The 24,631-nt window shown below is 38.4% G+C and overlaps 1 protein-coding gene across 4 annotated transcripts in view; it reads right to left on the bottom strand.

Annotated features, from left to right (window-relative positions):
- LOC143033400 (bis(5'-adenosyl)-triphosphatase enpp4-like) overlaps positions 1-24,631 on the bottom strand; it is a 128,393-nt gene that overhangs the window by 18,294 nt on the left and 85,468 nt on the right. For 3 of the 4 annotated variants that reach the window (XM_076198782.1, XM_076198778.1, XM_076198780.1), the window contains exons 4-7: positions 11,761-11,950; positions 6,063-6,266; positions 3,883-4,134; positions 1,056-1,167 (exon numbers count right to left, since the gene is read on the bottom strand). In XM_076198782.1, coding sequence (XP_076054897.1) covers positions 1,056-1,167; positions 3,883-4,134; positions 6,063-6,266; positions 11,761-11,950 — 758 coding nt within the window. Of the gene's footprint in view, positions 1-1,051; positions 1,168-3,882; positions 4,135-6,062; positions 6,267-11,760; positions 11,951-24,631 lie in introns of all 4 variants that reach the window. The other variant, XM_076198779.1, reaches the window with a different exon arrangement.

Raw genomic sequence — 24,631 nt, 5'->3', positions numbered from 1 at the left:
ACAGGAGTATTAACCAAACTATAAATAACCTGGACTAACTAAAGCAACACATGAAATACAAAATAACCCGCAACAGTGATGCGAGATTGTCCACAAAGATAGTTCTGGTAAAGCACAATCCATAATAAAAAAAAAACATGGTGATTTCACACAACCCTTGCACAGCCATACCTTCACCACAAACCATTCACTCTCTTCATTTCTTATCCTCACACAAGTTCCACTGCTCATGTAAAAACTTTGGACTATCCTCACAAAACTTCCCCCTATCCTATACATCTGTAACACACCCTATAATGCCTTTCTGTATTTACATAATTGTAGTATACAGGGAAGGTGCAACACTCATTGAGTCCCATCTCCTATTCTCTAATTTTCTAACATATCTAGGCTCAAATTCATGTACAGTTCCAACTTAATCTATATCTTTGATTTGCAATCATATCTAATTTGAAATTATGTATTGTTTGAGCCATGTTTTATGTTTAGTCCAAATCCATTAAAGCTCAAGATATCCTTCCCTTTTGCCAAAACCTTTTTACAATTCTATCTATATACCACAGGCTTCTTCCCCCTTATAAGGAAGGTAGCCAAGCCAAAGGCACACACCCACCCACTTGCATATCAGCTGATGAAAATTTTATCTATGCACCCTTATCTTTTCCTAAGCCCACACTAGCTATCCCTAGACAACAATATTTCTTCCTTGAGTGGTGTATGGGTCTGTTCAGTGGCTGTTCCTGGTTATTTGGGAGCTGTGGGTCTTCTGCATGAGAGGCCAGGGGCAACAAATTAATTGAATGATACATTTCTGGAGGGAAAATTCATTGGTAAAGAGTATTCTAATAGCCTGTACTTCTATCCTGGGAGGGACTTGAACTTCAATCACTGAGAATGCATCATCAAGCCTTGTAGGAGAATAAACACAAAACCAGAAATAAAGAAGGAAAAAAGTAACAATACATTTACAAAGCACCACATACAAATGAAAAGTATTATGACTTGATATGACCTGGAATCAATGCAATAACTCATCTTACTTGAAATTTACTTGCCTGTATACATAACCGTTGATGAGGGAATCTGCACTGGGTTTCCCTCTCTTCTGCTTATTATTAACTGTGCAAGCTACCACACCAACGACTGCTATCAGCATCACTACACTACCTGTAATGAAATCTTAATGTCATTGACTGGAATCCTACAGCCCTATGGTGGCCAGTAGCAGTCCCTGGTCTTTCCCATAGGTCTGAGATAAGGAAAAAGAAAAAATGTACTATTGTCTATGCTATATTAATGCAAGTCTATTTCTCTGTCACTCGCTAGTAGGAGTGCAGAAGCAGTTGCCAGTTGCAGGTTATGTGCAAAACTGGATGAAAAAAGATCCACTTGACAAAAAATAAATAAATAAATAAATAAAATATTTGTCACAGTCTGGCAAACCAGAGCCATGTACCTCCAGAAAGGGGTAATGGTGTTGATGGGATCGGAAGCCAAACATTAGGGAGATTATGCTTTCTGGTACCTGTCTTACAGTGGCACCACTTGCAAGAACCCTCATTGATCCTGTAGTATATAAAATTTGCCAACAATAACCTAAAAATTCTGATTTTTTTTTTTTCTTAGAAAAGCTGTTCTTCTATTCAACCTGACCTAGGAAATCGAGATCACAGGATGAAAAAAAAAAGTCTTAATCACAGAAGCCTTGGATGCTGAAAATACCCATGGAGAAATATTTGTGCTGACAACCTGAAGTTTATGTTACTCCTAGCACTTTCACATGACCATTCTGAAGAGTGCTGTTACTAATTCCTGTGAAGAAGTCTACCAGCCAGGTACAACAGACTGCTTCACTTTGTTTCAGCAAAACGCCCTCCCTTTTTCTTTAAATGTAAGTCTATTCAACTTATGTATGTGCCAAGATCACAGGATTATTGAACATGACCTTATCAATAATATATAATGGGGGATTTGAGTCTCAAATTCAAATCTACCTTTCACTATACACCAGAAATATATCCATCCAACCATTTTTAATATATATACCAAGGGCTTTTTCACCATCCCTCCCTCCCTTCCTCTTTTCTTGGCTCCTCCTGGATGACAGGTCATCCCTGTATCTCATTCACTGCCCTGGGTCAAAAGCAATACAGCAAGACACAACACATTCACAGCAAGGCCACTTCATTTAATCACCAACCCCACCTCTCTGTCCCCTCATGCAGAAAAAGAGAAGACAGGGAGAAATCCCTTTGGGCCGCATCAGAATACTGTTCACACATACTCCCTAAACCCCCCCACCCACTCCCTTCCATGCATCATAGCATCATCCATACACAACCATTCTCAACTCACCCCTATCTTCTGTCTTCTCCCTTCCTTCCTCAATAAACATTCCTCTCTTTCCCAACACCCCTTTTATCCCATCCATCCGTCTTATCCTTGATCCCCTCATGTTCATTCCATCCACCTCTGCTTTCCACACTTCTTTTACTAATCTTTCTTCACTTTTTCTTTCCATGTGTCCAAACCATCCCGATACTCTTTCATCAGTCCTATCTCCCAACTCCTTTTCCACCCTTGCTCTCCTCCTCACCTCCTTGTTTCTCACTCTATCCAGCCTAGTAAAACCTACCATACTTTTCAGGCTTTTCATCTCAAACACATTTTAACTCTTCCTCTCTTATGTTCCACTGCCCCATACAGTACTGTCAGCACAGTCACCCCTTCATACAATCTCCTCTTAGCATACTTCCCAAATGTCTATTTCTTATTATACTTTTTAATTCACCCATGCATTTACTTGTTTTTCTCAATCTACATTCTACCTCAACTCCTCCCTTTCCTGCCACATTCCTCCCAAGTATCTAAAGTTATCCACTTCCTCCAGCCTCTCTCCTTTAATAGTCACTTCTAAGTTGCTGCCATCCTCTCCCCTTGTACATCTCATCACCTTACTTTTATCCACATTTATCTTCAACTTCTTTCTTTCACACACCTTCCCAAGCTCCGTCACTAACTTCCTTAATCCCTCCTCTGATCCTGCTACAATACTGCAGATAAGTATTTCAGGTTTGCATTTACTATTCTTCGCCCTGATGTAACATTCACAACTACTATCATATGTTTACTGCTTTTTTTTTTTCTCTTTGCAGAATGACAATAACAAATTTTGCTCATTCAAATGAAGAAAGGGAATTTGTCCCATGACATGATTAATTAAACTACTGCCCCAGTTATCTCTTGTAGAGGACCTATGGCTCCCTGGACACCAGCCAAAGCCACCAGTTCAGCCCATACATCACTCAGTGAAAAGATTTTGTGGAGCTGTTTGGAGTGAGTGCACAATAGAGTAGTACAATATGTGCTGTGTTTTGTGTGTGATGGCTGTTTCTGTGTCAGTGGCTGTAAGTGATAGAAGGAGGGGTGCAGTCACCCATTCTCCTCTCTCCATATGTGAAAAGGTGGAAGACATACACTTGAACCTGATAGACCGAGATCTTGGGCTCAGTATGGAGACTTGAGTCATTATTGCTGATGAAATAATTATCCAATTGGGGTTCACACCTTACATTTGGATGAAAAAGCAAAGAAGGTAGAGGAAAAGAAATCTTGATGATTGATGATTCGGTTTAATGTCTGAACTCCCACCTACCATGAGGCTAGAATAGTGCCCCTTACGAGGACTTTGTAGCATGAAATTTAATTAACCATGTCCTTGGTCCAACTTGCTGGCAGTAGGGTTCAAACTGCCATCACTTTGACTTCTGTCACAAGTAGTGACACTCCAACCCACTCACCCAATGAGCATCTTCCTCCCTCATCCACTCAAAGAAATATCAAAGAGAGAAAAATAAATGTATACAAATAACATTCACTTACAGAGAGCAATAACCAGAGGCTGAACAATGCCTGACCCAAGGGGCACAGCAAGCAAAGGAGCCACAGCTAAAAGAGACCCATTATGTGGTCCTGGCGGCAGTTCTAGTAAGAGGCACATCAATGGATAGATGTCTGTTGAATTGAAAGCTGGAACTTGATTGTTCTTTTTGAAAGATGGCCCCACAGCAACAAAAATGGGCTCCATTTCCTCCGCATCTGGGCTATAGCCATGGTCTCCATGAACTGTAGTTACTGTGGTAAAATACAAAACAAAATGTATTCTAGGTAAGCAAGATTACTATGTATGATTTTTTTCAATACATTGGTCAAGTATGTAGAATAATCATATACACATTTTCTACTAAAGAATATACAGTATTTCCTAACAATATAGATATAAATTTATACTAAAAACATCCATCACAATTTTCTCCAACACTAATAGTGAATATGTACATTTCCATCATAATTTTTCTGGTACAATGGACATATATCACTGTACATACATACATACATACATACATATACCAAGGCTTTTTCCCCCTTCCAAGGGAGGTAGCCACAAAAGGAAAGGCATAAAAACACTCCCACCCATTTCATCCCTAAATATACTCCACACCCCTCCCACCCTTCCTCACATCTGAGCACCTCCTGGATGACGGGTCATCCCTGCACCTTGCCCACCGCCCTGGGTCAGAAGCAGTGTCGCAAGACACAGTACATCCACAGCAAGGCCGCTTCATTTAATCGGCGACCCCCCCTCTCCGTCCCCCTTTGCATATAAGGAGAGGACGGGGAGAAATCCCTTCGGGCTGCGTCAAAATTTACTCACACATACTACCCCACCCCCCACCCCCCCGCCTATTCCTCCTCATGTCGTCACAACATCATCCATATACAACCATTCTCCACTCACCTCTGTCTTCCGTCCTCTCCCTTCCTTCCTCAACAGACATTCCCCTCTTCCCCAAAGCCCCCTTCACCCCATCCATCCACCTCATCCTAGGACGTCCCCTCATCTTCACTCCCTCCACATCTGCCTTCCATACCTCTTTTACTAGTCTTTCGTCACTCATTCTTTCCATGTGTCCAAACCATCCTAATATTCTTTCATCAACCCTCTCTCCCAAATCCTTTTTCACCCCTGTTCTCCTCCTCACCTCCTCATTTCTCACTCTATCTAGCCTAGTAACCCCCACCATACTTCTCAGACACCTCATCTCAAACACATTCAAACTCCTTCTCTCTTCTTCTCTTATGTTCCACGTTTCTGCCCCATACAGTGCTGTTGGCACAATCACTCCTTCATACAGTCTCCTCTTCGCATCCATTCCCAAATGTCTATTTCTCATTACACTCTTTAAACCACCAAGGCATTTACTCGCTTCTCTCAATCTACATTCTACCTCCACCTTCACTCCACCTTTTCCTGCTACACTTGCACCCAAGTATCTAAAACTATCCACTTCCTCCAGTCGCTCTCCCTTAATGTTCACTTCCAGTCTACTGCCACTTTCACCCCTTGTACATCTCATCACCTTACTTTTACCCACATTTATCTTTAGCTTTCTTCTATCACATACTCTCCCAAACTCTGCCACCAGCTTCCTCAATCCCTCCTCTGACCCTGCCACAAGCGCAGTGTCGTCCGCAAACAACAGCTGGCTCACCTCCCACTTTTCTCCATTTTCTTTAACCATCTCCAATCCCTGACTCACTACCCTAGCATTCACCTCTCGCACCACCCCATCCATGTATAAGTTGAACAGCCAGGGCGACATAACGCATCCTGTACATACAATAAAGTAAAAAAGAGAACATATATTCAACCAGTCAATCTGTTGCCTTGGTTCTCTCTTTGAGGATCCCCCCCCCCCACAATAGCCATGACCACAGGGTTGACCCACAAATAACTTTGATAAGAAATTTTGTATTGTTGTGCGAGTTCTGGAGAGTGTAAGATAACATGTTCTGTATGTTCTGTGTGATGACAGTAACTGGGGAACGTTGAGTTTTTTACCACACCAGCTTTGTGTTGGTGCTGTTCTTGAATTTCATGTGGGTGGCTTGTAAAGAAAAATGATTTTCAGTGGACATAATGTGGTCTCACTGACATTAATACATGAGAAACCTCCAGGTGCCTAACTAATTAATATACACTTTCCCTTATAACTACTCACATCCTTCATATCCTTTCTTCTTGTATTTTTCAATAACTTCATCAAAGTCTTGGAATACATATCCAACATCTGCGACAATGATAATGTCACTGATGCGTGGGTTATTCTTGTAGTGCCACTCATCTGGGAGATTCTTCTTGGCATAAACTGTAAAGTTTTGTCCCTCACTGGCTTTGTGCAAACTATCCAGTACTGATAAACTATCTGCAAGATTCCATGGTTATTAGGTACATTGTTTATCTAACATTGACATATAAGAGCTTTCTTTTGCCTAATGCTCTGATTTTATTTATATGGAGACTGACAAGTTTTGAAACTGGGCAGCTGGGAGATGATTCTATCATCCATCTTGCAGGACACCACAAATAGGTACTTATCACTGGTCTGTTATGATTTATCTTTCACAGAATGATCAAAGCAGCATTATACCACTATACAATACAAACACAGAGAAGTGATATCTCACTTAACACTGTAACTGTTGTATTTGGTATAAGTATGAGCAACTTTGCTTTCTTTTGCTTTTGGGCCAGGGATTGGAGATGGTTAAAGAAAATGGAGAAAAATGGGAGATAAGCCAGTTGTTGTTTGCTGATGACACTGCTTGTAGCAGGATCAGAGGAGGGATTAAGGAAGTTAGTGATTGAGCTTGGGAAGGTGTGTGAAAGGGGGGTAAAAGTAAGGTGATGAGATGTACAAGAGGAGAGGATGGCAGCAGACTGGAAGTGAGTATTAAGGGAGAGAAACTAGAGGAAGTGGATAGTTTTAAATACTTGGAAGCAAATGTGATGGGAAAGGGAGGAGTAGAGGTGGAATGTAGAGTGAGAGAAGCAAGTAAATGCCTTGGGGGATTAAAAAGTGTAATGAGAAATAGACATTTGTAAATGGATGCTATGAGGAGACTGTATGAAGGGGTGATTGTGCCAACAGCACTATATGGGGAAGAAACATGGAACATAAGAAAGAGTTTCAATGTGTTTGAGATGAAATGTCTGAGAAGTAAGGAAGGGTTTACTAGGCTGGATAGTGAGAAACGAGGAGGTGAGGAGAAGAGCAGGGGTGCAAAGTGAGAAAGGGAGATGGGAGATAGGGTTGATGAAAGAGTATTGGAATGGTTTGGATACATGGAAAGAATGAGTGAAGAAAGATTAGTAAAAGAGGTGTGGAAAGCAGAGGTGGATGAAGTGAACATGAGGGGATGACCAAGGATGAGATGGAGGGGATAAAAGGGGTGTTGGGAAAGGAAAGAGGATGATGTCTGTTAAGGAAGGAAGGGAGAAGATAGAGGTGAGTGGAGAATGGTTGTGTATGGATAATGCTGCTGTGATGTATGAAAGGGAATGGGGGGGGGTACGCATGAATGATATTTTGATGCAGCCCGAAGGGATTTCTCCCCGTCTTCTCTTTTTCTGCATGAGGGGATGGGGGGTGGGGTGGGGGATTAAATGAAGTAGCCTTGATGTGGATGTGCTGTGCCTTGCTGCATTGCTTCTGGCCCTGGGCAGTGGGTGAGATGCAGGGATGACCCGTCATCCAGGAGGAGCCAAAAAAAGAGGGAGGAAGGGGGTGGGGAGTGGAGTATGTGGGGATGAAATGAGTGGGTGTGGATTTATGCCTTTGACTTTGGGTACCTCCCTTTTTAACCACTTTGGTATGATGACACCTACACAGGCATCATGAGACACAAGTTGATATATGTGGATGCTGGCATCAGCATCATGATTATATATATTTTTTGTAGTTGTATATGAGTTACCCCTGGATTCTGTGAACTGATTTCATTATGTTTTCTATGTTTATTACTACTCTGAGTAAAAGAGAACAAGTAATACAGCACTGACTTTATATTTTATAATGCAAGAAGTGTGATGGATCATTCATATGGCAGCCAATGCTGTACGCAAGAATTTGACTCATACCGAAGTGGTTAACCTCTTTTATACAATAATGTCTACTTAGGCATCATGAGGCATGAGTTGGTACATGAGGGTGCCTGCATTAGCGTCTTCATTATATATATTTCTTTGTAATTGTACATGAGTTACCCCGGATTCTGTGAACTGGTTTGATCATATTTTCTATGTTTATTATTATTCAGAGTAAAAGAGAATGAGTATTACAGCAGTGACTTTATATCTTATAACGTGAGTAGTATGATGTGTCATACATATGGCAGCCAATGATGCGAGTGAGAATTTGACTCATATTGAAGCAGTTAAGAGGGAGAAGGCCCTTGGTATATATATGTATGTATGTATGAGCAACTTCATTGTACTTCACTGCTACATACATACATATACCAAGGCTTTTTCCCCCTTACAAGGGAGGTAGCCAAAAAGGAAAAGGCATAAAATCATTCCCACCCATTCCATCCCTGGATACACTCCACACCCCTCCACCCTCCCTCTTATCTTAGCACCTCCTGGATGACGGGTCATCCCTGCACCTTGTCCACTGCCCTGGGTCAGAAGCAGTGTCGCAAGACACAGCACATCCACAGCAAGGCTGCTTCATTAAATCGGCGACCCCCCCTCCGTCCCCCCATACATAAAAGAAGACGGAGAGAAATCCCTACAGGCTGCATCAAATTTTGCTCACACATACTACTTCACCCCCCATTCCCCCGCCCATTCCATCTCATGCATCACAACATCATCCATATACAACCATTCTCCATTCACCCCTGTCTTCTGTCCTCTCCCGTCCTTCCTCAACAGACATTCCCCTCTTCCCCAAAGCCCCCTTCACCCCATCCATCCACCTCATCCTAGGACGTCCCCTCATGTTCACTCCCTCCACATCTGCCTTCCAAAACTCTTTTACTAGTCTTTCTTCACTCATTCTTTCCATGTGTCCAAACCATCCTAATATTCTTTCATCAACCCTATCTCCCAACCCCCTTTCCACCCCTGTTCTCCTCCTCACCTCCTCATTTCTCACTCTATCTACCCTAGTAACCCCCATCATACTTCTCAGACACTTCATCTCAAACACATTCAAACTCCTTCTCTCTTCCTCTCTTATGTTCCATGTTTCTGCCCCATACAGTGTTGTTGGCACAATCACTCCTTCATATAGTCTCCTCTTAGCATCCATTCCCAAATGTCTATTCCTCATTACACTTTTTAATCCACCAAGGCATTTACTCACCTCTCTCAATCTACATTCTACCTCCACCTTCACTCCACCTTTTCCTGCCACATTTGCACCCAAATATCTAAAACTATCCACTTCCTCCAGTCGCTCTCCCTTAATGCTCACTTCCAGTCTACTGCCACTTTCACCCCTTGTACATCTCATCACCTTACTTTTACCCACATTTATCTTCAGCTTTCTTCTATCACACACTCTCCCAAACTCTGTCACCAACTTCCTCAATCCCTCCTCTGATCCTGCCACAAGCGCAGTGTCGTCTGCAAACAACAGCTGGCTCACCTCCCACTTTTCTCCATTTTCTTTAACCATCTCTAATCCCTGACCCACTACCCTTGCATTTACCTCTCGCACTACCCCATCCATGTATAAGTTGAACAGCCAGGGCGACATAACATATCCTTGACGAAGTCCCACCTTTACCTCAAACCACTCACTCTCTCCATTTCTAATCCTGACAAGCTCTACTACCCTCATAAAAACTCTTGACAGCTCCTAGAAGCTTTCCTCCTATCCCGTATATTTGCATAACCTCCCACAGTGCCTTTCTGTCTACCCTATCATAAGCCTTTTCCAGATCCATAAAAGCCAATAAAATATCCTTCCCCTTTCCTATAGCTTTCTCACATATCTGTCTTACCACAAAGATCTGATCTACACAACCTCTACCCATCCTAAATCCACACTGTTCCTCACCAATTACTCCCTCTGTTCCTCTCCTAATCCTCTCAATCAAGATCCTCCCATAAGCCTTCCCAACTACACTTAACAAGCTAATCCCTCTGAAACTACTACATTCACACTTGTCCCCTTTTCCCTTGTAAAGTGGAACTATACAGGCACTCCTCCAGTCCTCCGGCACTCTACCCTCTCTCCAGCAAATATTAAATAACCTCACCAGCCAGTCCACCATCACTGTGCCTCCTTTTTTTAGACATTCTGCATGACATCCATCCAGACTAGGTGCCTTACCTGCTTTCATCATCTTAACAACTGCCTTCACAAAGGTTTACAAAGGATTACAAAGGCGGAGCATGCCGACAGGAGACCTTTTGGTCCATATCTAGATCGGCTGCGAAAAAAATTCATAATAATAAAATAATAAATAAAAACTATAATAATGTAAATAACAAATAAAATACATAAATGCATAGGTATAGTTAAATAATAAACAAACAGGTAAATAGTAAATAATAATAAATTAACATATAACTAATAATAAATGAAAATCAGACAGACAAATGATAACAAAACAAAAACAATATAAAATAAATTATAATCATTACAGCATCTTGCTTAGGTGTTTATCTAAATGATTCTTAAAGCTTCGAACTGAACTACATTGCACTACCTGTGCAGGAAGTTTATTCCATTCATTAACTACACGGTTGGCAAAGTTGTTTCTACCTACTTCCAAATTGAATCTATTTCCGGACAGTTTGAGACCACTGTTTCTTGTACGATTCTCATTCAATGTGAAAATTTGGTCACTTTTGATGTTGTCAATTCCCTTTAGAATTTTAAAGACCTGTATCAAGTCACCTCTGAGTCTACGCTTTTTTAGGGAAAACAGATTCATATGTTTTAGTCGATTTTCGTATGATTTATTTTTGATATTTGGAATCAGTTTTGTGGCTCGCTGTTGTACTTTTTCCAGTCTGTCAATGTCTTTAAGGAGATTCGGTGACCATACGGAAACAGCATATTCCTCACTCATCACGGTCATTTTCTTAGCATTTCCCACTGCAGCTATCTTTCCCTCCCTATCCTCCTTCACATTTAGCAACTCCCTAAAATATTCTGCCCATCTTCCCCTTACTGCCTTCTCTTCCATTATCATCTCTCCATCTGCACCTTTTACCTTTTCTTCTCTATTTGATTCACCTCCTCTTCCTCTCTTAATTTCTTTCCAAAACCAGAAATTCTCTCCTTGGACCAACATCATGCCCAAGAGTCACAGTTGTGATTAAGGAAAGATTTATAGAGGGTAGCAGATAAGTAGAAGATTTAAGTGATAAGCTTTTTCTTTGAAAGGGGTTTAATCTCCAATGAAACAGAAATGCTGTATGACTTTTATCCACATGGGGACCACTAAAGCTCCTAAGATATTCTATCTATATACTAAAAGGTTTCTTCCCCATTATAAAAGAGGTCACTGTCACTACCTTATACAGGAACAATGATATAGAGCAGACATTTTCCTTCACATAAGAACACGTTATAGTTCTAAAAATAAAATACATTTACAGCCATAGAGGAATGATTGCCATACAAATGAGGGAAGACTGCTATGGCTGTGCTCTGTTTTGCTGCACTGCTTCTGACCCAGACAGGGAAGAGATAGGGATGACCCTTCATCCAGGAGGAACTAAGATGAGAGGGAAACAAATGGGTGTCGGATGGGTGGGAGTGGGTGCTTGCGCTGACTGGCTACCACCCTTATGATGGGGAAAATGCCCTTGTTACACAGATGGATAAAATAACAGGTAAATCACAACAAATACAATATACATACATTAATCCAGAAGCCAAGTTGCGAATTTACCTTCAATAGGCCAAATATTCCAAACAGGAGAGTATCCAGAATGTTGATATAGTTTTGATTCTTCCAGACGAATAATGTTTTCTTCTGGAACTGCTGCCATCCCGTGATCACTAACAATAATGATATCCACTTTATCCTTCAACGAAAACAGAATAAGTTTGTGGTTCAAATATGCTATGCCTTCGTCAATCTGTGGGAAGATGATGAAACAAAGAAATTACATGATGTTGATAAAAAAAATCTACTAAACCCAACCCTTATTAATAAGTTCACATATGATTCATGGTGTGAAATCCACTGAACTGCTGGTTTGTTGTAAAGCATCACAAACAATAATACAACAATTAAATTATGTGGGGGGGGGGAGAAAATCATCCAATTCTGTAGGCTGATCCCCTCCAATGGAAGCACAGTTACATAATCAAATCTCATTGCCCCTTTCAGCCTAATGACATTCTACCTTGTTTATTCTTGCTTAACAGATGTATTTACCTAGTTGTATTTACCTAGTTGTATTTTACGGGAAGGGGAGCTATGCTCGTGGGGTCCCGTCTTCATATCTCATTTTATCTAAACTATTTTTAAGTTCACGTATTGTTTTTGCACACACTACTTTCTCATCTAACTTGTTCCAACTGTCTATTACTCTGTGAGGAAAGCTGTTCTTTTTCAGATCTTTTCTATAGCTGTCTTTCTTGATTTTCTTTCCGTGTCCTCTAGTATTTCTATCATCCCATTTTATTAGATCCTCTCTATCAATAATTTCTATGCCTTTCATGATTCTGTAAATAGCTATCAAATCTCCTCTCTCTCTTCTTTGCTCTAGTGTCTGTAGCTCAAGTTTTGCTAATCTCTCTTCATATGATAGTTTTCAGAGTGTTGGTGCCAATTTTGTAATTGCCTTGTATTCTTTCAAGTTTTTTTTATACATTTTTTTGTACTTGGTCTTATCAGAGTGATTAGTATTTTCTTCACCATTTCTTCATCCAGGTATGTAAATGCCACTTTGATTGTCCTTATCAGATTATAAGTTTCACCAAAAATCTTATTTATTTGTTTCTCAGGTGACATATTATTCATAACAATGACTCCCAGGTCCTTCTCATTTTCAACTTTTTTTATTCTTTCTTCTCCCAATTTATATGATCCTGTTAGTGTTTTTGCTTTTTCCAAATTCCATTATACTACACTTTTTAGTATTGAACTCCATCTCCCACTTCCTACTCAATTCCCAGACTTTAATTAGATCACTCTGAAGTGATTCACAATCTTCTTCCGTGTTCACTTTCTTTAATAGTTTTGCATCATCTGCAAAGCTCATATAACTTTCAATTTCTTCATCCATATCAATATATATAGCAAACATTATTGGGGCCAGAACCGTTCCTTGTGGAACACCACTTATTACTTCATCCCATTTTGAGTGTTTGTCTCTTATCACCACTCTCATTTTTCTTTCTTGCAAAAAGTCTTCCATTCATTTAAGCAGTTTACCCTGTATTCCTCCTTCACTTTCTAATTTCTTAAGCAACTTCTTATGTGGTACTTTATCAAAAGCTTTTTTTAGGTCTAGAAATGCACAATCAGCCCATCTATCTCTTTCTTGTATTATATCTATTAGCCTTGAATAGAAACATATTAAATTGGTGACGCATGATCGTCCTTGTCTGAATCCAAATTGTCTTGGATTTAGCACATTGTTTTTTTCTAAACATTTTACCAATCTACTTTTGACAATTCTTTCACAAATTTTTGCTATTGTACTTGTTAGGGAGACTGGTCTATAGTTGGTAGGGTCTTCTTTATTTCCCCATTTATATATAGGTACTATATTTGCTTTTTTCCAATCTTCTGGAACTTTTCCTTCTTTCAAGGAACTGTTCATTATGCTATGTATTTTGTCTGCCAGTTCATTCCTGCATTCTTTCAGAATCCAGTTTGCTATTTCATCTGGTCCATGCGATTTTCTATCAAGATTACTCAAGTGTTTCATTATTTCATTTTTTGTTACTTCTATTTCTTTCATAGGGGGACTTTCTCTTTCCATTCGATCTCTTCAGGTTGTATGTTCTCCCTTGTAAACACTGATTACAAAGGATTACAAAGGCGGAGCATGCCGACAGGAGACCTTTTGATCCATATCTAGGTTGGATGCGGGAAAAAAAAAAAAAAATCATATTAATGATAAAATAATAAATAAAAACTATGATAATGTAAATAACAAATAAAATACATAAATAAATGCATAGGTATAGTTAAATAATAAACAAACAGGTAAATAGTAAATAATAATAAATTGAAATATAACTAATAATAAATAAAAATCAGACAGACAAATGATAACAAAACAAAAACAAATAATATAAGATAAATTATAATCATTACAGCATCTTACTTAGGTATTTATCTAAATGATTCTTAAAGCTTCGAACTGAACTACATTGCACTACCTGTGCAGGAAGTTTATTCCATTCATTAACTACACGGTTGGCAAAGTTGTTTCTACCTACTTCCAAATTGAATCTATTTTCGGACAGTTTGAGACCATTGTTTCTTGTCTGATTCTCATTCAATGTAAAAATTTGGTCACTTTTGATGTTGTCAATTCCCTTTAGAATTTTAAAGACCTGTATCAAGTCACCTCTGAGTCTACGCTTTTTTAGAGAAAATAGATTCATATGTTTTAGTCGATTTAAAATGCTTGTTCATAATTCCCACCATTTCTATTTCCTCTATGTATTCAACTCCTCCTTGTCTTAATTTCTCCAAATCTTGTTTGTTTTTCAGTTTGTTGTTTACAAATCTGTAAAATAATTTTGGTTAATCTTTTTTTCTATGACATCTTTTTCATATTTTCTCTTTTCCTCTCTGCACGCTTGTACATATTCATTTCTATAACAAGTACATATTTTCTATTTTTCAGGTCTTTTGTCTTCCTTCCATTTGGTCCAAGCTTTATCTCTTTTGTCTTTTAACTCCCTACAACTTTTGTTGTACCAGCACTTTACATATTCTTTTTCTTGTTTTTGTCTTGGGACATACTTTTCCACTCCTTTTTTATAATTTTTTTGTCAAAATATTCCATTTCTCTTCTACTGTTGTTTCTTTGTATATTCCTTCCCAGTTTTCTTTTTGAAAGAATTCTCTTATTTGATCATTTTTTTTTTTTTCATACATCATTCTTCCTTTTCTATATTGTTCATTTCTTTTCATGTATTTTTCCTCATTTAGTTCCAGTTCAATCAATATGTGGTCACTTTTACTTATTGGTGTTTTATATTCAATCTTTTCCACTATTCTAGGTTCAGATGTGATTATTAGGTCTAGTCTTGATGTTTCTTCTTCATTTCTATACCTTGTGTTTTCCTGTATCCACTGTGTCATTGTATGGTCAGTAATCATCTCAAGTAGAACATTTCCCCATGAGTCTTCTCCACACTTTACTGTCATCTCTTCCCAGCAGACTTCTTTGCAATTAAAGATGCCCATTATAACTATTCTTCCTCCATCTTCCATTATCTTATTTAATGTTATCCTTGTGTCTTCTAACATACTCTTATGTTCACTCTCTTCCCACGAGGCTGTTTTTGGAGGCACATAAATTATCACAAACTTTCTGCTCTTCTTATCTGTCTTCCACTTTGATCATAATCATCTCTACTGTATTCTTCCCATATATGACACACCTCACGTTTATATCCTTCTTAGTCAGGAACATAACTCCACCCACTTGTTTTGTCTCTCTGTTTCTAATCCAATAATTATATGCATCATGTCCTACACTGTTGGGTGGTAGTGGACCTTTTAATTTCGTTTCTACAATTCCCATTATGTCTGGTTCTTTTTCCTTCAGATAATCATTCAGCTCATTCAATCCTGTTATTAATCCATCTATATTTGTGTAAGACACTTTTAGTTTTCTGCCACTTCCATTGTATTCTCTGTTTCCCTTTTGTTTTTCTCTATTAAGTCGCATTTCCTTACTTTCATATTCACTACTCTCCAGTAGAATTTCTTTTTTTCTGACTCTGTTCTGTTCTCGTTTTTTCCCTTAGTTTTATGTCTTTTCTTTTTTTCCTCCTCTCTTTCCTCTTTATTCATTTCTCTTTTTATCCATACCTTTTTATATTGTTCACTTGCTGCTAGCTTCCCTGTTTTTGCTAAGATATTCTCTGCCATCGTTTGTGACCTAAATTTAATCTTAATTGGTCTGGTCTTATCTGTACTATATTTTCCAAATCTATACATCTCTTCAATTTGTTTCATGATTTCAGGTTCATCTTCCTGAACTAATTCTAGTAAACTGATTACTTTTTCTTTTTCCTCATTGATTTTTGTGGTTCTATTTAGGTTATATTCCTCTTCCATTACTAATATAATTATACATTTCTTTTTATCTGCTAAGTCTCTTACTATATTCTCCTTCTGTCTCATCACTTTAATAACAGTCTTCAGTTTGTTCTTTCATTTGCTGTTTAATTATGTCAGTAAATGCAACTCTACTGTTTTCTTGGATTTTTTTGCAACCCTGTGCTTCTTTTGCTATGGCCTCTTTATTGTCTTTATTATTCCTCTTTAATTCCTCACTCTCCTCTTTTACTTCTTTTAACTGTCTTTTTAATTCTTCTATTTCATTAGTTAAGGGGGTACGCGACACCTGGGGGGGTGAATTTGGTCAAGATATGGCATTTTTCAAAACTGTGTTCAAAATGTTCGTATACCACTTAGAAACAAATCCCGACAAATAATTTTTCAGCCGCGCGCAATTTAAAGGTCCTGGGTGAGGATTAAAGGGACAGATTTTAAGGTGCAACCCACACTAGGAGGCGTGCCACTTAGGACCTTCAGGCGCAGCGAATAACGTTGAAATTTGATTGAATTTACACTCGCCCAGTGTATCAACGGCCAATACGATTGTGGAGGGGAAGGGAGGAAGGTGGAGGGAGAATATTTCGCCAACTTTGTGCGAAACTAAGCGTTAGTTACCGGCTAGCTCTGAAAAGGGAACTACGCATGTCTCATGAGCTCTCGTTGCAATCTATTACTTTAGCTAGTACATATTACTCTTTAGTACAGTCATCATGGGTAGCAAAAAGAACAAAAGAACATCACAATGACAAAAAACAGCAGTTAAAGATGGCAAGCAGTCAAAGACGACTAAAGATCTCACCACCTCTCACTCCACCACCGCCCTCACCTGCACCTCTGTGACGGTGACAGAGGTAAAGGACAACATTAGACTAAACAATTCAAAGAGGAAGATTAAATCCAAAGAAGAAAGCAAGAGGAAAAAGATCAAGGCTATACAGGAAGAAGAAAGAAGAAGGGACATCATATGATGCTGGAGGGGGTGCCCTACCAACATAGATTGGCGAGGGGAATCTGATGAGGAAAGAGAAGGCGCCCACTACTGGAAAATAAACCTCTTTCCAATGATTTAGATACCCTGAAGACCCCCAGCAGAGAGGTTTCATATGAAGAAACCGCCAAAGGTGCAAAAAAGCAAATTATATGATGTTGTCGTCTGTGCGTCGTCACTACTGTGACATACTTATACTTTAGTTTTTCAGTATTTAAAGTACTTATAATTAAAATATGTTGATAATTTTTACTGTACTTACTTATTATATAATAAGAATTAAGCCATGAAAAAATCAGTCAAATTGGTGAAACTATAAGCAAGTTACAGATATATTCATATTTCAAGTTGCCATATCTCCGTTCGATATTTTTCTACTTTTTTTTAATCATAAAAAATCTAATATACATTAGATTTAGATGAAACTTACAGGGAATATTACTTTTAGTAACTGCTAGGGCCGATCGTTCGAATATTTTGAATAGGATGAAAGAGTTCGGAGTAATAATGGAAACAAGAGCAAAAAAATTGTATTTTTCACGATTTTTGCCAGACATTAAAATTGAAATGCCTGTATACAAAAGTATAAAGGAAATTGTTCAATTACTCAATGACCGGCCCTAGGTGTGCCTACTGACTAATCATAGCCAAAATATAAAACAAATTGGTCCACGTATTATGGTGCTGTGCACTTTTAAATGTCGCTACTGGTATACGTACATGTGTACATGTGTACATACATCATTCTGCTTCACCTAAAATGTAGGCAATATGGATACCTATTTACCTGAGAAGTTTCAGCTCTTTACTCTAAATATTTTAGAAAATGACCTTAAGTTTTTGTTCACCTTCTCTAGTTCTTCCAATTTTTCAACTCTCTGCGTAATCTTTGCTATGTTACCAAACCTATTCTCCCACTGTTCGGTCATTTTTTCAAGTTTTTCCTCTAGTCTTGCTAATTGGTGGAGGTTGGTATCCTCCCCCCCTCATTAAATCACTGGAAATTATTATCTTCACCTTCCATTGTGCTGCTCTTATCTATATTCCTAATCTTTACATTTTTGTTAATCCCTTTTTCAAAATCCTCAGTCCTTCGTTTGTTTACAAGATGCCTGGCCTCCTGGACCAAGTCCTCCCCTTCCTCGTTTCCTTCCATTTCCCTCAGCAATCCCTCTCCTTCTTTTTTCTCACCTCACTACACCACGAGCTTTCCCCTTCCCTATAAATACAATAAGGTACTTCCTTGACATTGAGATCCACGTAGATTTAGCTTTTTCTTCGGAACTCCAGTTCTCACCGTCCATCTGACGAAAGTGTGTGTGTGTGTGTATTTACCTAGTTGTATTTTACGGGAAGGGGAGCTATGCTCGTGGTGTCCCGTCTTCATATCTCATTTTATCTAAACTATTTTTAAATTCATGTATTGTTTTTGCACACACCACTTTCTCATCTAACTTGTTCCAACTGTCTATTACTCTGTGAGGAAAGCTGTTCTTTTTCACATCTCTTCTATAGCTTTCTTGATTTTCTTTCCGTGCCCTCTTGTATTTCTATCATCCCATTATATCAGATTCTCTCTATCAATACTTTCTATGCCTTTCATGATTCTGTAAATAGCTATCAAATCACCTCTCTCTCTTCTTTGCTCTAGTGTCTGTAGTTCAAGTTTTGCTAGTTTCTCTTCATATGATAGTTTTCAGAGTGTTGGTGCCAATTTTGTAATTGCTCTTTGTATTCTTTCAAGTTTTTTTATACATTTTTTTGTACTTGGTGACCACATCGTTGCTGCATATTCCAATCATGGTCTTATCAGTGATTAGAATTTTCTTCACCATTTCTTCATCCAGGTATGTAAATGCCACTTTGATTGTTCTTATTAAATTATAAGTTTCTCCAAAAATCTTATTTATGTTTCTCAGGTGACATATTATTCATAACAATGACTCCCAGGTCCTTCTCATTTTCTACTTTTTTTTTTTATTCCTTCTTCTCCCAATCTATATGGTCCTGTTATTCTGTTTTTGCTTTTTCCAAATTTCATTATACTACACTTTTTAGTGTTGAACTCCATCTCCCACTTCCTACTCCATTCCCAAACTTTATTTAGATCACTCTGTAGTGACTCACAATCTTCTTCCGTGTTCACTTTCTTTAATAGTTTTGCATCATCTGCAAAGAAGCTCATATAACTTTCAATTTCTTCATCCATATCATTAATATATACAGCAAACATTATTGGGGCCAGAACTGTTCCTTGTGGAACACCGCTTATTACGTCATCCCATTTTGAGTGTTTGTCTCTTATCACCACTCTCATTTTTCTTTCTTGCAAAAAGTCTTCCATCCATTTAAGCAGTTTGCCCTGTATTCCTCCTTCACTTTCTAATTTCTTAAGCTACTTCTGATGTGGTACTTTGTCAAAAGCTTTTTTTAGGTCTAGAAATGCACAATCAGCCCATCCATCTCTTTCTTGTATTATATCTATTAGCCTTGAATAGAAACATATTAAATTAGTGACATATGATCGTCCTTGTCTGAATCCAAATTGCCTTGGATTTTAGCATGCTGTTTTTTTTTTTCTAAATATTTTACCCATTTACTTTTGACAATTCTTTCACAAATTTTTGCTATTGTACTTGTTAGAGAGACTGGTCTATAGTTGGTAGGGTCTTCTTTATTTCCCCCTTTATATATAGGTACTATATTTGCTTTTTTCCAATCTTCTGGAACTTTTCCTTCTTTCAAGGAACTATTTATTATGCTATGTATTTTGTCTGCCAGTTCATTTCTGCATTCTTTCAAAATCCAGTTTGCTATTTCATCTGGTCCATGTGATTTTCTAACATCAAGATTACTCAAGTGTTTCATTATTTCATTCTTTGTTACTTCTATTTCTTTCATAGGGGGGACTTTCTCTTTCCATTCGATCTCTTCCGGTTGCATATTCTCCCTTGTAAACACTGATTTAAAATGCTTGTTCATAATTTCCGCCATTTCTATTTCCTCTATGTATTCAACTCCTCGTCTTAATTTCTCCAAATCTTGTTTGTTTTTCAGTTTGTTGTTTACAAATCTGTAGAATAGTTTTGGTTGATCTTTACATTTTTCTATGACATCTTTTTCATATTTTCTCTTTTCCTCTCTGCACGCTGGTACATATTCATTTCTATAACAAGTACATATTTTCCATTTTTCAGGTCTTTTGTCTTCCTTCCATTTGGTCCAAGCTGTCTCTCTTTTGTCTTTTAACTCCCTACAACTTTTGTTGTACCAGCACTTTACATATTCTTTTTCTTGCTTTTGTCTTGGGGCATACTTTTCCACTACTTTTTTATAATTTTTTGTCAAAATATTCCATTTCTCTTCTACTGTTGTATCTTCTTTGTGGATTCTTTCCCAGTTTTCATTTTGAAAGAATTCTTTTATTTTATCAAGATTTGTTTTTTCATACATCAATCTTCCTTTTCTATATTGTTCATTTCTTTTCATGTATTTTTTCTCATTTAGTTCTAGTTCTACCAATATGTGGTCACTTTTACTTATTGGTGCCTGGTATTCTATCTTTTCCACTATTTCAGGTTCTGATGTGATTATTAGGTCTAGTCTTGATGTTTCTTCTTCATTTCTATACCTTGTGTTCTCTTGAATCCATTGTGTCATTGTGTGATCAATAATCATCTCAAGTAGAACATTTCCCCATGAGTCTTCTCCACTCTTTACTGTCATCTCTTCCCAGCAGATTTCTTTGTAATTAAAGTCGCCCATCATAACTATTCTTCCTCCATCTTCCATTATCTTATTTAATGTTATTCTTGTGTCTTCTAACATACTTTTATGTTCACTCTCTTCCCATGAGGCTGTTTTTGGGGGCACGTAGTTTATTACAAACTTTCTGCTCTTCTTATCTCTGTCTTCTACTTCTATCATAATCATCCCTACTGTATTCTTTCCATATGTGACACTCTTCACGTTTATATCCTTCTTAGTCAGGAACATAACTCCACCCCCTTGTTTTATCTCTCTGTTTCTAATCCAATAATTATATGCATTGTGTCCTATGCTGTTGGGTGGTAGTGGACCTTTTAATTTTGTCTCTACAATTCCCATTATGTCCGGTTCTTTTTCCTTCAGATACTCGTTCAGTTCATTCAGTCCTGTTATTAATCCATCTATATTTGTGTAGGACACTCTTAACTTTCTGTTATTTCCATTGTATTCTCTGTTTCTTTTTTGTTTCTCTCTGTTATGGTCCATTTCCTCAATTTCATATTCACTACTCTCCAGTAGAATTCTTCTTTTTCTGACTCCGTTCTGGTCTCGTTTTTTTCTTTAGCTTCTTTCCTTTTCATTTTTTCTTCCTCTCTTTCCTCTTTATTCATTTCTCTTTTTATCCATACCTTTTTATATTGTTCACTTGCTGCTAGCTTCCCTGTTTTTGCTAAGATATTCTCTTTTGTTGTTTGTGACCTGAATTTAATCTTAATTGGTCTGGTCTTATCTGTACTATATTTTCCGAGTCTATACATCTCTTCAATTTGTTTCATTATTTCAGGTTCATCTTCCTGAACTAATTCTAGTAAACTGATTACTTTTTCTTTTTCCTCACTGATTCTTGAAGTTCTATCTAGGTTATGTTTCTCTTCCATTCCTAATATAATTATACATTTCTTTTTATCTGCTAAGTCTCTTACTATATTCTCCTTCTGTCTCATCACTTTAATAACTGAGTCTTCAGTTTCTTTCATTTGCTGTTTAATTATGTCAGTAAATGCAACTTTACTGTTTTCCTGGATTTTTTTCCAACCTGTGCTTCTTTTCCTATGGCCTCTTTATTGTCTTTATTATTATTCCTCTTTAATTCTTCATTCTCCTCTTTTACTTCTTTTAACTGTCTTTTTAATTCTTCTATTTCATTAGTTAAATTTTTGTTCGCCTTCTCTAGTTCTTCCAATCTTTCAACTCTCTGCGCAATGTTGGTTATGTTACCAAACCTGTCTTCCCAATGCTCGATCATCTTATCAAGTTTCTCCTCTAGTCTTGTCAATCGGGGGAGGTTGGTATCCCCCTCACCCTCATTAAATCCCTGGAAATTATTATCCTCATCTTCCATTGTGCTGCTCTTATCTATATTTCTAATCTTTACATTTTTGTTAATCTCATCACCAAAACCATCGGTCCTCCGTTTGTTTACAAGACGTCTGGCCTCTTGGACCAAGTCTTCCCCTTCCTCATTTCCTTCCATTTCCCTCAGTAATCCCTCCCCTTCTCCTTTTTCCTCACTTTCCCATGACACCACGAGTTATCCCATTCCCTGTAAATACAATAGGTACTTCCTTTGCGTTGAGGTCCACGAATATTTCACTTTTTCTTCAGAACTCTAATCCTCGCTGTCCATCCGACAAACGTGTGTGTGTGTGTGAGAGAGAGAGAGATAGAGAGAAAGAGAGAGAGAGGGGGAGAGAGAGGTAGGGGGGGGAGAGAGAGGTAGGGGGGGGAGAAAGAGGGAGGGAGGGGGATGGAGAGAGAGGGGTGGAAGAGAGAGAGGGGAGGGAGAGAAAGGGGAGAGAAAGAGGCAAGGGGGAAAAGGGGCAGGGTGAGGGGAGAGAGAGAAAACAAAGAATCTCAGTATCTCAAAAAGTTTTACGAGCCACACTCACAGGTACCGTTGAAAGGTCACTGGGGATTCCTACTAGTACTTACACTAATGTGTGTAGCACTTTTAGCACTTTGTCTAACCATCTTTTGAACTGTTCAATTGGGGCACTGTTTACCATGTCCTTTGGCAACTTGCTCCAAGTGTTGCAGATTTTATAGATAAAAAAGTCACCAACCTTGTCACAAGTGTAACAAGGGGGATTGCAATTCCACCCATGATTCCTTCCAAGTGGCATTCATGATCAAGCTGAAGAGATGTAGACAATTAATGTTGTCAAATCCTTGAAGTATTTGGAAAACCTCTATTAGCTGTCCTCGTAATCTAAAGCCTTGAGATGCCTCTGGTAGCCCATGTGTCTAATGGCGGGAATAAGTTTTGTTGCTCATACCTGAACTCTTTCTAGCCTCTGCATGTCCATCCTCATGTTTGGTAACCCGAATTGGACGGCGTATTCCAGATAGGGATGAACTAGAGAACTATAAAATATGAAGACTATTTCTTGGTTCAGATAATGAAACTGTCTTCTGATGTAACATAATAGCCTTTGTGCCTTCTTTTCTACTTCAATACACTGTTTTGAAGACTCGAGGTCACTGCAAATCAAGGCACCCAAATCTTTTTCCAATTCTGTACTTCTCATGTTCGCAGACTCATTGAAGATCTCCACTAGGTGTGTGTGGTGGTGGTGGTAGCACCTCCTCGTGAACCTCCTGCAGTAGGTTTGGTAGGAATCCATTTGGACCAAGAGACTCGTTTGCACTCAGTTTGTCTAGTTTGACTAAGACTTAGACATTCACACACTGAATATTCTCCATGGACTCCCCTTTGTGTACCAGAACTGGTTCAAAGATTGCCCCTTCTATTTCTTCAGTGAATACTGAAGAGAAGTGTGCATTGAGAATATCAGCCATCTCAAAGTCTGTGTTCTGAAGTATTTCACCAGTCACACAGAGGACCAATTTTGTTTTCTACTGTTAACATAGCTAAAGAAATCCTTGGGGTTAGCTTCTATCATTCTTTTAACCTGCCTGTACAAATAAATGTATTTTTGATGGGCAAAACCACTATGGTTTGCCTTATAGCAACAATAACAAGCTTTCCAGTCTTTAATCAGTTTTCCTATCTCTCGTGTGAACCACTTAGGTTGCCGATGTTCTTCTTTGAATACTTTATTTGGTACAAAATCTGTTGTGTCATAAACTGATCATGGAATGAGTCCCAAGCCTCCTGAACATTGACACCTACATCAATTGCCAATGCACCAACTCCTCCTCTCAGTCCAGCAAGATCAGTTCTTCCCACCTGTGGTTCTTTGCCTCGAGTTCTGGCACACGTTATGTAAATCTAACAACATCGTGATCACTTCCACCTAGGGCCTCATCCACAGAGACATTGTGTACTAAATTATCCTCAGTGGTGAGCACAAGATCTAGTATATTTTCTCCCTTTGTAGGTTCTTGTGCCCATTAGATAAGAAAGGCTTCATCAGCAAATTGAAGCCTCCTACTTTCATTGTCCCCTGTTCTGTCTTCCCAGTTTACATAATAGTTGAAACCCCCTAAGATAACCACTGTATGCTCGCTTATTAAATCAGTAATTTCTGTATACAACTGATTGTCCTTGTCGAGACACTAATGTAGTGGTCTGTAAACTAGAATAAATATGTATCATTCTGCTCTTTACTGAAGGTCCATGTTAAGTAGCTCTTTCCATGTTTAATATATGCTTGATAGGATACAAGGTTTCTCTGATGTACATCACTACCCCTCCCCCTTCCAATTCATCTGGTCTTTGTGAAACAGCATACCCTGGAATTTCAAATTCGCTAATAAACTCACACCCATTTGTGTGGATCC

Source organism: Oratosquilla oratoria, chromosome 15 (genome assembly GCF_046742065.1).
Source record: "Oratosquilla oratoria isolate Oo_2021 chromosome 15, ASM4674206v1, whole genome shotgun sequence".
Lineage (NCBI taxonomy): Eukaryota > Metazoa > Arthropoda > Malacostraca > Stomatopoda > Squillidae > Oratosquilla > Oratosquilla oratoria.
Note: the sequence above shows the minus strand (reverse complement) of the source record. Positions and strands in the feature narration are given on the sequence as shown.